At 35.3% G+C, this 12,545-nt stretch overlaps 1 protein-coding gene across 5 annotated transcripts; it reads right to left on the bottom strand.

Moving 5' to 3' along the window:
• Positions 1 to 5,484: 5,484 nt before the first annotated feature.
• LOC131149369 (transcription activator GLK1-like) lies at positions 5,485 to 11,252 on the bottom strand. Of its 5 annotated transcripts, XM_058099763.1 has the most exons (7): positions 10,394 to 11,229; positions 9,978 to 10,118; positions 8,629 to 8,988; positions 8,492 to 8,554; positions 8,183 to 8,299; positions 7,885 to 7,928; positions 5,485 to 5,946 (listed from the first exon to the last, which is right to left on the bottom strand). In XM_058099763.1, the coding sequence occupies exons 1-7, from the start codon at positions 10,877 to 10,879 to the stop codon at positions 5,931 to 5,933; spliced, it is 1,227 nt and encodes a 408-aa protein (XP_057955746.1). In that variant the 5' UTR covers positions 10,880 to 11,229; the 3' UTR covers positions 5,485 to 5,930. The 5 variants fall into 5 exon arrangements, with proteins under 5 accessions (XP_057955746.1, XP_057955742.1, XP_057955743.1 ...); XM_058099759.1 differs by lacking the exon at positions 7,885 to 7,928 and having other exon boundaries at positions 10,394 to 11,252; XM_058099760.1 differs by lacking the exon at positions 7,885 to 7,928 and having other exon boundaries at positions 10,400 to 11,252.
• Between the last annotated feature and the right edge of the window lie 1,293 nt (positions 11,253 to 12,545).

The following is a 12,545-nucleotide window of genomic DNA, read 5'->3' as shown; positions in this document are numbered from 1 at the left end:
TGAAGAACAAGAATACTTTCAGCTTTACAAGCATATTTTTCAATTCTTGGATAAGTTTTGATTTGCAAAACCATGTATTTATAGGCTTTCAAACTTGTTTCCATGTTGCAAAAGTTTCCTTTAAGTGTTTCCTAATATTATAGAAAGTTTGGAGCTCAAACGGCCATATTTTAAAATATTAGAATTTAAAAAAATTTCCCATTGAACAGAGTTCAGTTGATTTAAGTGTCGTGGTCAGTCAACTGAAGTTCCTTAAACCCCTTTAAAATAGAGCTGGATACAAGGTCAGTCATCTGAAGTAGGGGTTTAGTTGACTGATGTCGCAAGTTCAGTTGACTGAAGTCACAAGTTCAGTCGACTGAAGTCACAAGTTCAGTCGACTGAACTCACTGCTGCAACTTTCTGCCTATTCTAGAAATACTTCAGTCAGTTGAACTTATTCTTCAGTCGACCGAAGTCATCTGTTCAGTCATCTGAAGTCCCTCCCGTGAACAGTGTTCAGCTGACTGAAAGCAGTGACCCCACTTTAGTGTTTTATCCATAACTTTTTATGTATAACTTCAAATTAGGTGTTCTTGGTTTCAAAAGAAATCTAAGAGAAAATACTAAAACTTTTATGTTCATAACGTTTTAAAATAATGAACTTTTGATAGTGAAAAATACACCTGAATACGGCTGTATAAAAACTGACAGCAAACAGAAAAACCCTTTTTGGTGCTTTTTATTCCAAAAATGATTCTAATCCTTTTAAAATAATTTTTGACTTTATAAAATTATTTTACAGATATTTTAAAAGGAATTTAGGTCCAAGAAGTTAACCTAAGAGCTTCAAAATATTGCAAACGATATTTTAAACATTTAAAGTACTTATATGAAAACTTCTAAAACTTTTCTCATTCTTAAGTCTTCATGTTTTGTTTCTTCAAGCTTCCATCTTCTTTGAGCTTTATCATTTTGCCTTTATTTGGATCTTTTAGTATTCCTTGGCTTTCAACAACTCATTCATGTCTTTATATTCTTCAGGATTTAATATATCATCTTTAAATCCATGCTTGGACTCTTTTAAGCTTCATTTGATCCTTTTGAACACTTTGACCTTTGCTTTGTCATATATAAGCCCTGAAATATCATTACTCACACAAATACATTAAATTTCACTTGTTTGTTAGCATAAAAACAAGATAACAAGATTTTAAGCCTTGCAAGGCCAATACTAAGCATGCACAATAAAACAATAAATATAGACAACACCAGAAATGTTATTGAGGTTCAGCAAACTGCCTAAATCCCCGCTTTGGCTCAACAGCACAAAGATTACACTATGGGTTCACTTAACGGGTGGAGTGACACCTAAATACAACTAGGTCAATTAGATCAGGGCTGACCTCAACCTTTACAAACAATCCTTCCAGGTTGGATTATCTCCCCCTTAAGCGATACCTAGAATACAACAGATTTCATAATACAAGGTGTGTCAAATATAATGCTTCTCAATCAAGTAGATATGTACTAGTAATAATCAGAATACACTAAACATGTAAGAACAGTAAGCTCAATGGTGTGAATGTGTGCTATCAACACTCAATATAATGTATATTCTCAAATATGCATAAGAGTATTCAATAAGCCTATCTTTGAAACTTTGTAAAAAAAAAATCTCAATATCAAGTTAGGGTTTCAAAGATGCAAGAAAGAATAATCAAACAATCTCAAATGTTTTCTAAATATACTTAGCACAAGAGATGTTTGAATGTAAGCTTGTAAAAAATAATTTTGCACACACAAAAATTATAGATTAAGGTATCTTGCAATATTGATGCAAAAACCCACAAGCCACAAAGTTCTCCACATACCATATTTATTAAATTAAATCGGTAGAGAATTTTAACTCAAACACTCAATCAACAAGAAATACAATAAGAGTGTTTGAGTAATATTGGATTGAGTGTAGACACTCTAGGCACTCTCACAAAGCTTGGTTAATCAAGAAATTTGGAGTAAGAGAGTGTATGGAAGTAGTACGTAAAAAATAGGCTTGGGAAATTTGAGAGAATATTTTTCTTAATCACAATGTTAATCACCCCTAATCTTGAAAAATGAGGGCATATATATAGAGAGGGGGAAAATTACGACCGTTGGGGACTCAAAGGGAATTATTGAATTTATTTTAAAAGAGTTTAAAGAAATAACCCTTGTTTTACCCCTAATTACCTGCGATAATTATTTGCTAACCTGAGAGTTTCGGGGGGCTAACCTGAGGTTCAGTCGCCCAAATAGACACATGAGAAAAAGTACATTTTTGAAGTTTGGGTGCTTGTGAAAGAGGATGGTTTGCTAAACCTAGGCAATTTTCAAAAAGATCACGGTTCGATGGCCTGGTATCAAGTTTGGTAGCTCAAACTTGAACATTCGGAAGCCCAAGGCAGATTTGAATGTGATGTTCGGGCTGCCGAGTTGGTGGGAAAAATCACAATCACTAGTTCGGTCGCTCATGGACTCTATAGTCAAAATGGTTCGGTCGCCCGACGCCATGTCAACCTTCTGACTAGTCAAGGGTCTGGTCATATGAAACCTCAATAATTTTCCCTATAAGTCCAATTTTACTTCAGGTGGCTGACCTGAGGTTAGGTCGCCCAAACAAGAACATGAGAAAAAGTACATTTTTGAAGTTTGGGTGCTTGTGAAAGAGGATGGTTTGCTGAACCTAGGCGATTTTCCAAAAGATCACGGTTCGATCGCCTGGTATCAAGTTCGGTAGCCCAAACTTGAACATTCGGTAGCCCAAGGCATATTTGAACGTGATGTTCGGGCTGCCAAGTTGGTGGGAAAATTCACAATCACTGGTTCGGTTGCTCGTGGACTCTATGGTCAAAATGGTTCAGTCACCCGAAGCTATGTCAACCTTCCGACTGGTCAAGGGTTTGGTCACCCGAAACCTCACAAATTTGCTCTATAAGTGCAGTTTTACTTCAATGAACTCACCTGATAATATATGTAATATTGGCGACTATCTTACGTGTTTGTGGAGGGACTTAAGGTTATTCTAATTTTTTTTTGAGCTTACTTGTCCCTTCATGCATGCTATGCAATGATTATTATATACCTTTGAATAACTACTTATTACAAACCAAAATGAATAAAAAATACAACACTTAAAAGCATATAGGGTCTTCATTTTCCTTTGAGTCTCCGAGTACCATCATATGATATAGTCAATGTAAACCTGGACATCAACTTAGCAGACATTAAATACTGGAGTATTTGTCATTATCAAAACCGGGTATGACCTATAAGGTCAACACCATCCACCTAGGACCCAGGCTTGAGAGCCCTCTCGTTCCCGCCAACGACAAGAGTCACCAGAGGGCCGCCTATGAAGGGCAAGGACAAAACCGAGCGGGCATGATAAAATATATGATTTTAAAATATCAAGGTTATAGTTTGATTGAATCAAAATCGGTGTTTTGGTTAGTAAAGGCAAAATCAATCCTTAATTTTTTTAAAGAAATTCACAACTTCTAAATATATGAGTTAAGATCAAATTTTAGGGAAACACCTCTTCGCCGTAATAGATGGTGCGGCGGCTGCGGATTTACGATTTGGTCATTGATAGTGTGCGCAATGCAAAGCTCTCTCTAGGGTTTCTTCTTGCCCGTAATGTTTGATTGGACTTGACTATTACATATCTTCACAGGCATGCCTGCAGATGCTTCAGCAGCTATGCTCGAAAGGAGGAAATAGAAACATCCTGGAGAAATCTGGATTCCCCCATACCCGACGCCTTCGACACCAACTACTATGCCCAACTCCAAGTCAGCCATGGCCTCCTCCTCACCGACCAAGAGCTCTTCTCCACCGTTGGCCGCAATGACACCTCCGTTGCCATCAATTCGTTCACCTACGATCAGAGCACCTTCTTCAACGCCTTTGTGACCTAAAGAGATTTTTAAAATTTGTAATCAATTTTTGATAACTAGTAAAATAACCTTCACTTTATTTTCTTGTCTACTCAAACTTGAAATTTTTGGGAACAATCACAATAAAAAGATTAAATATGTTTAGAGTAAACTCTAAATTTTACTTCAAGAAGTGTGAAGTGTCCAAATTCATAAAATAATTTTATTAGCATGCACTTTTACATAAAAATAAAAATATCATATTTAATCCTTTCAAAAGGAAGGGGTGAGGAAGGATTGGGATAAACAACAGGTTATCCATTTGGGTAGCCTACATTTGATGGACCTCTTAATGGAACAAAATAAAATTTGCAGAAGGAAAATTTTGGTGAGACATAGGCCATAAAATTACAAATTTACCATAAAATAATAAAAATTTTAATATATTGAAAGGAAGATTTGAATTGAGGTGGGTCATTGATGACTTTCGAAAATCCAGGATTTGAATTGATGTTCTTTCATTTGATTTCAGGAATCGGTCTGATTCTCTCTTTGTTCTTTCCATTTAAAGAAAGGAAGGATGTTTGGATTTCAGCGATTATTTTTTTCTTCAAGAATTGCTAAATATCAAAAGCGGATTCGTACCCCAACTAACAAAGAGATTTTGGCGGATTCGCCACATAGTTATAATTGGAATTTTGAGTAGGATGACCTTTTCATTTTTTTTTTTTCTGTGGCCTTTTCAAGTTTGTTGCCATTATTCAAACTAGAAATGATGCATATAAATTTTATGTTTTTCCTTAATAAAATTGGTGGAACATTAAAAAAGTGAGTTTAGAACATGGGATTGTGGGAGTAATGCCCAACATTGATCATCAGATTAGGCTTCAAAGTTGTGAACTGGCTTATTTATGATCAAATGATTAAAAGAAACATTTTATGTCCTCTTGATTTATTGACATTAAAATATGAATGAATGGTTTAATGAAACACTTTAAATTCACCGAATTGATTCAAAATTAGGAAAAAGTTTATGAATAGAAAAGTGTGAACAAAAAGCACCTTAAGATGACCATAGGTTGAGCCATTATAGAAATTTGCCCCACATGTAGTGAAGTATGAGCGTAAGTCAATGTTATAATTTTGTGCACTTACATAGTCTATTTCATAAAATTTGGACAAAATGATTATTAGACATTTTGGGAGCATAGAATTAATGGACCTTATAACAACTAATTGTCATATTAAGGCTATGACCCTAAAGCACTAATCCATGAGATTTTAGTATAGGTAGGCCTTGTTTGCAAAATAAGCATGTGATATGTAGGGTTTCCTTATGATAGTATATAAGCAACACGAATATGTTTTTTCCTTACCCTAGCTTAGTGCGGTTACCCATCAAGTCCCATATCAATAGAAGGGAAGAGGGTAGTGAGCCATCTTAGGATATCGTGGAAATCTTCAAATCTTAGCAACAAAATCCGTAGTATAAGATACACATTTTGAATTCTTTTTTTTTTTTTTTTCATGTTCATGTGTTTGTGATTGATTTGAGAAACTACTATTGTTATTTCAGAGATTTTTGTCATTGTTGCAAGAATAATTTTATTAGTCATTTAAATCTTGTCAATTTTTTAAAAATTTACACAATATAAGAAATTTCTATTGCACATTTGCAATTAATTGTAACTTTTGGAGTAGGAGATACTTAGTACTACAAGGACTTAAGAGGAAAAAAGCAATTGCTTAATCACATACAACAACAAAGGGCTGAAAAAAAAAAGAAAAAAAAAACTTAAAAATTAGATAGTAGATATAAACATAGGAAATGTCGCCGAATTTTGGGTTCTCGAAATGTGATGTGAACAATCCAATGCATGTAGAAGAATCTTCTTAGGATTTAAGCACCGGCGGGTGGTACTTTGGAAATTCCTTGACGTTGCAATTCCCCTAGAACACTGTCGAGAGATGGAGGCTTTAGTCCAAGAGGAAGAGGCACCCATGGTTTTGATAAAGCATCTCCAATAGCAGCATCTATGCTTTCTTTGGACTGTCACAAAAGACAATTAGAAAATTGAGACAAACCGTAGACTTGTGAATAAGTAACTTAACCAAAATTAACCATATGAGCTATTCCCATAAATTGACATATTTTTTTATATGAAATGCAGTCATTTATATAATAAAAATGCATCAAAAGATTAATTTATACTAGTTTAAACGATGAATTACGATGCTATTTGCTTTCATATGGCACATCTTTTGATATATACCCTCCTAATTTGGAGCCAATTTCACTTTAAATCGTACTATCTTTACTTATTATATATATGCGTGTGTGCATGAAACTTAGAGGTCAAGAATATAGTTAATTAAATCAGTCTCATACATAATAGATTCATACATATTCAATCTGTAGGTGGGAAAATTTAATACAAGTAGCACCTTTGGATTTTAGTACATGACTTTTTACGAGTGTTAATTTGAAGGGGGGGGGGGGGGGATTTAGACAATTAAGCCTAAAGTCAAAGTTCAAAATCTTGTGAAATTTAAGTGAAAAAGGTAGATGAGTATGTTATCTTGAGAGTTTGCATGCTTTTAGGTGCAGTGAAAATGACCCAAACTTAAGACGTTGTACAATTAACAAGACTTTGGTGGGATCTATCATAAGGCTATGCCCTCCATCAAAACATTCTCTAGTTATACTCTTATGACATGCTTAAAAATTAAATTTATATTTTTTAGTGTTCTTTTGTTTCTTTTTTCTATACTGGCTTTAATTTGATCTTGAAGGGTAAGCTTGCACTTTACTAGGTATTGAACTCTTGATCTCTCATTCTAAAGGAGCAATGCCAAAAAAGACATATTGACAAAGATTTACATATTAGTATCACTAAAAAGATCGAGCAATTTAAGGATAAAATAACCATAGTTTGCTCAATAATTAAACTTACTTTCACATAAAATATTATTAGTATGAAATTAAGCGCTTCATGTTCTTTGTCATTGATAAAATCTTAGTTTTTGATAGCCAAGTGTTTTGTGAACATAATTTCTTGTTAAAATAGATGCTAAATATCTAATGGTCACACAAGCCTTTACTATTCAAAAAAAAAAAAAAAAATTTCAAACATTTATTGTATTAATTTTATGTGAAACAAGTTATTAACTCTAGAGATTTTTATTTTGGTTAAAATTAAATAGCATATTGACAAAGGTTTACATGTCAGTATTACTAAGAAGTCAACTAATTAAAGGGGAAATATTACAAGAAAGTTCTCAATAATTAAACTCACTTTTAGATCTAATAATAATAATATTATTATTATTATTATGAAATTAAGGGCTTCAATTCTCACACTCTTTTGTCATTGATTAAATCTTATTTTCTCATAGCCATGTGTTTTGTGAACATAATTTCTCATTGAAATAGATATTAAAATATTATAATGCTCACACAAGCCTTTTCTATTCACAAAAACATTTAGACATTTGCTGTATTTCTTTTTTAAGTGAAATAAGTTATTAACATCGAAGATTTTTGTTTTGATTAAAATTAACTTAAAAGTGAGCATATAATACAATTTGACCATAAATTTAGAACTAAAAATGTTTAGAAGCCTTTTTTCTACTATAATGAAAAAGCTCTAAATGGTAATAGAAAAGTATTGAGTGGACTCCCCCTCTTTATCCAATGCATGTACAATTGCAGGTGTATGAGAAATAAGGCAAAGTGGGTTTTGTTCCCAAATGATACCCTTAATCTTGACATAAAATTAATTTATTTTCTCCCTTTAAAGTTATGATATTTTGGCCATATCTTTTTTTTTTTTTTGACCTTTTATCAAGTTTGATAAAGTGATAGAAAGAATAATCTGCATGGCCCATGATACAAAGCAAATTTGAATTAATAAACATAACCAAAAATATAAATACGTTCTAATGGGGTCACATGATAGGAAGTCAGAAGTGAGAGCTGGGCACATACCCCGCTCCTCCCCCCTCGTGAAGGCATGGGCGTCTACCTGGTATCTAGCATTTATAAAATTATAAAAATCAATTCAAACATTTTGTTGTAGGGCAGTAGAAATAGTAAATTTTATTTTTCATTTCAATTGAATTTAGATAAGATATAATATAAAATTATATTAAAATTTATTCAAAACCATTAAATTCATACATTCAAACTCAAATTTGTTTTCTTTATCATTTTTTAAAAATAATTCACAGAAGATATGTATTTTTGCTGCATGCAAATTACGGGCCGAGAGGAGAGAAACACTCACCGGGTGACAGTCAAACGGAGGACGAGGACCCGTCGGTCCGGCTGGAACACCAATACCATGGTCTACTTTGTACATTACATTATGTGGAATGCCCGGCACAGGCGGAGCGCCAAATATCTGCAATATAAATTTCGACTAGAGTAATCATTATAATATACACAACCTCTCTCTCTCTCTCGGTAGTGGGGAGGGTGAAATATCTTCATTTTCGTTTTGAAAGGCAATACATGTAGCACCGGATGGATCCAAAACTTAAGGCACATGCATACAAAAAGATTGCAGAGTACATGGTGCGAAATGGATATTTACCGTTGCCGCCAATGGCTGTGGAAAGCAAGGTATTGTTCCTGCAGGAGTAAATCCTTTTGGAACCTACATCAACAGTAAAAATTTTTAAAATGCTAATCATACAACTTAGAGAGAGAGAGAGAGAGAGAGAGAGTTACACGGTGGTGGCTGGGGTGCCAGTATGAAGGGTCCGGTGGAGAAGGATGAGGGGGCGGTGGTACCCATGCCGGTGGAGGTGGTGGCGGAGACGGTGAAGCAGGCAGATGCTTAGGCCACAGGCGCATCACCGATTGATCTGCGTGTGGATGGCCCCACACGTGTAAGGGCCTCAGGGGGTGTAAAGGTGCTATGGGTGGGAAACCCATGGCGGGTGTAAGCCATGGGTAATCCTTCATGTCTCTCTTGCTTCCTCCTACGCCACCAGCGGCGGCAGCGCCCCCATAGATTTGCCGTCTTTGGCTCCAGCTGGCCGCTTCAGCCTCTCGTGCTAGCAAATGTTTCCGATGCGACCTGTATTTCTGCACGTACTCACCATCTTAATATGATATATATATATATATATATATATATATATATATATATATATATTCAAAACTCTTTTAATAGAAAGAAAAATTCCTAACAAATTCTTCAAGTCTTTTGCCTAGACATGAAAAGATCTACTAAATTGAGCTATACTTGCTTATGTTGACCTCAACTATTCCACCCTTAGACCCTTAATCTCTAAGAAAAGACTAGATGCACTATATTTGTCTCCTTTTTTTTTTTCTTTTTTTTGGCTTGGTGAATATTAGATTAGATATACCATATTTAGTAGCTGAATGACAAATTAAAAAAAAAAAAAAATGCATTATAACCCCATTTTATAGTTCCGTTTCTAGAATGCTGCCTAAACAATACTTGAAAGTTGCACCTGGTGCGCTATATCCTTACCAAATAAACTCTTTCTACACAACCATTCACAATTATGGTGTTTGAAAATATTTGTATTTATCTAATTGTATAAAAAATGAGTTGTGCAATGAGCACTTGCCAATCTCATGTACAGTGCTCAATCTATTGATAATCAAATAGTAAATTTGTGAGTTTTCATTTTTTGTACAAGTGCTCCAAAAAATAAGGGGTTTAAAGTTGCATTAATCTGGTGGATTTGTAAAGACTAATGTTGAGTAAAATATAATTCAGATCCAATCTTTCTTATTATTCCTAATCCTCAAAATAGTTAGATTGCCGGGAATTCAGAGAGATAATTAAACCCTTTCAAGGTCCTTTGAGTCGTTTCCCTGTTTGAAGGAACTGGAACTGCCCTCTTCAATGGCTACCAGAAAAGGAAAAAAAGGAAGAGAAAGGGGGAAACGCTGGGACATTCATTCTAAAACACCAAAGCAGCAATACTCTTTCTATGGCAGCACATAAATATATCATACACTAAAAGGTTGAAGAAAGAGTTTACATGTCTATATGTAAATATATGGTACTGAGTTTAAAAGAAATTAAAAATACGTACTTGAAGGTGGCTAGCGATGTTATGGCGAGTGAGACAATCTATTCCCATGAGCTCTAAAATCCTCGAAGGTACTGCCTTATCCACCCCTAGCTGCTCAACTGCCTGCACGAACTTCCTGTGCAGCTCTGGGGTCCAATCCACCTGCAAACCCACGCACGCTTTTCAAGATTAATTTGAATCAACGCTTTTTAAGATCAATTTTGAATCAAACCAAATCAAACATTATTAGACAAAGTAAATTAATTAAACCCTCTCTCTCTCTCTCTTTCTCTCTCCTCTCACGGCGTTGACGAGTGTTCCTACACTATCTTTACCAATGGCTCTTAGAGACAACCAGCCTGTCTTGAGTGTTATTAATTGCCAAGCTCGAAGAAGAGAAGGAGAATGATTATTTGCAACTCTACTAATAGTTATACCTTCACCTTTCGCTTCCCTTGAGAATTCTTAGCTTGCGTTGATGATTTTCTGCTTTTATCTCCTTCCTTTCGCAACGGATATGCTGCAGCACAAAATTCATCTCTTTTACTCACAATCTCATCACCTCGACTACTCGAGCTCAAACCCGAAACCAAATCTGAAGCAAGACCCGGAGCCGAAAGTTTGTCTTCCTCCTCTTTCCTTTGAGTTTCATCCGGTGCTTTCTCGGCCGACCCAGAAGATGAGTTCATGTCGGATTCCTCACCCCCAGTGACCGAAAGCTCGGCCAGGATTTCCGGGTCCATCTCCAAATCTGGCAGCACGTATCCGTCGCCAAAGCCGATGAACAGATCGTCGAAATCAATACTGTCAAGCAAGTTCCCGCTGGAGGAGTCCACAAATTCATCAGCTCCGATCGAAAACCTCTCCATCTCTCCTTCCCTTTCATCCTTGCCATTATTTCTTAGAGGTGATACAGCAAGCATTCCAATTCACACAGTGCTGGGAAAAAAAAAAAAGGGTATTCCGAGGGTGCAATGACGTGATATTGCATGAAAAGTCAGAAAGGACTTTTCAGCAAAGGATTCTTAATTTTTTTCCGGTGTACCGGAAGACGTGAGGGGGGAGGGCAATTATTGGGACAGTCAATGTTTATGAATTGTTTTGCTTTTTTGGGCTTTCAGGGGAGGAAGTGGTGAAGATGGATGTCAACCACAACTTGCATTGAGATCTCTGAGATTTGTTTGTTTGTTTTTGTTTGGGCTTGTTTCATATATTTAATTTCTCTTTTCTCACACAGTATGGTTTGTGTTTGTGGACTGCCTTTTTTTGGGTGTTTCAGAAAATCTGAAAAGTGCTTGTTAGCTTTATTAAATTTCTACTCTATATAGTGGTTTATTAAGCATTTTTTTTTTTGGTTGGGGGGGGGGGGGGGGGGGGGGGGGGGGGGGGGGGTGGGGGTGGTGGTCAAGGGCAAGAAGAAGAGGGAGGCGGATAGGGGAGAGGTCCAAATTGACGTGAGATAGAGGCGCTTAATTAGATTGATAGATATGTATCAGCTCATGTAATCTGTTCTGCAGTGAAACGAAAGGGATGTTTTCATGTGCATCAGGAAACAATTTGCTACTCTTTCTATTGTTTTCTTAGGGAATAGAAAAAATCACTTTCATGCTTAGGATGAATTGAAGTCCGAATACTCAATTATATATGGGTTGTTTTCTGGATCTCCAGCAAGGAACAGCTATTGGCCTTAGTTTGAATAAAACAATCATATTATTAGGATTTAGTGTCTTAGAAAAAAGAAAAGAAAAATGTGTTATCCTCATGTAAAAATTTTAGGGCGCATTTGGTTTGGTTTGGTCGATGAGGCTTACATAACAAGATTGAATTGATCGGGCTGAATTGGACTAACTATAGTTATTATTGTGTGTTAATGTTTGAATTAGGATACCTATTGAATAAGCAAATCATTCAAAAGGCCAAAACACCCTCTAAATATATATATATATATATATATATATATATATATATAAGTATTTATTTTTCTTCATGTTAAATCTTGTTGAAACCCGATAATCTCCAACAAACTATCTATTGGTCCCTTAGAAGACTCAAGAAGTGGGTGAATTAGGTCTTTTTCTAATTTTTATGACACTCACTTCTTTTATCAAACTATTGGTGAGTAATAGTCTAGTATGTATATTCTAATGAATGCGTTGCGGAAGTTCAAATAAAAATAAGTTTATGTTCACTCACAACTCACCCTATTTGCTTCAATAACCCAAGATAATGTATGAAATATGCACAAACATAAATGAGCAATTAATTTAATCAAATAATAAGTAATGTAAAGAGAGTGCGGAAAGAAATGCTCAAAATCTTTTATAGTTGTTCGGTCTCCTTCACGAGCACCAACCTCCACTCTATCAAGCGAATCCAAGAGCCAAGGTTCTACTAGCAAACTTATTGCCTTTCAACCAGGGCAAGCACAGAATTACAAGATCTAACCTTTCACTAGGGCTAGTGTAGAGACTCGGATAATAATAATAATAATAATAATAATAATAATAATAATAATAATAATAATAATAATAATAATAAAGGGGAATTTGGTTTGGTGCAAACCAAACCGTCAATGGTTTGGTGGAGCTC

Source organism: Malania oleifera, chromosome 2 (genome assembly GCF_029873635.1).
Source record: "Malania oleifera isolate guangnan ecotype guangnan chromosome 2, ASM2987363v1, whole genome shotgun sequence".
NCBI classification, from domain to species: Eukaryota; Viridiplantae; Streptophyta; class Magnoliopsida; order Santalales; family Ximeniaceae; genus Malania; species Malania oleifera.
Note: the sequence above shows the minus strand (reverse complement) of the source record. Positions and strands in the feature narration are given on the sequence as shown.

Bases quoted from the DNA above. Each gene is read 5' to 3' on its own strand.
- LOC131149369 (XM_058099759.1), bottom strand. From the start codon at position 10,879: ATGCTTGCTGTATCACCTCTAAGAAATAATGGCAAGGATGAAAGGGAA. The intron at 8,555-8,628 runs GTAACTCTCTCT...CTGTTGATGTAG, and splicing joins GGCACCCCAGCCACCACCGT to GTTCCAAAAGGATTTACTCC. The intron at 8,300-8,491 runs GTAAATATCCAT...TTTATATTGCAG, and splicing joins CACAGCCATTGGCGGCAACG to ATATTTGGCGCTCCGCCTGT.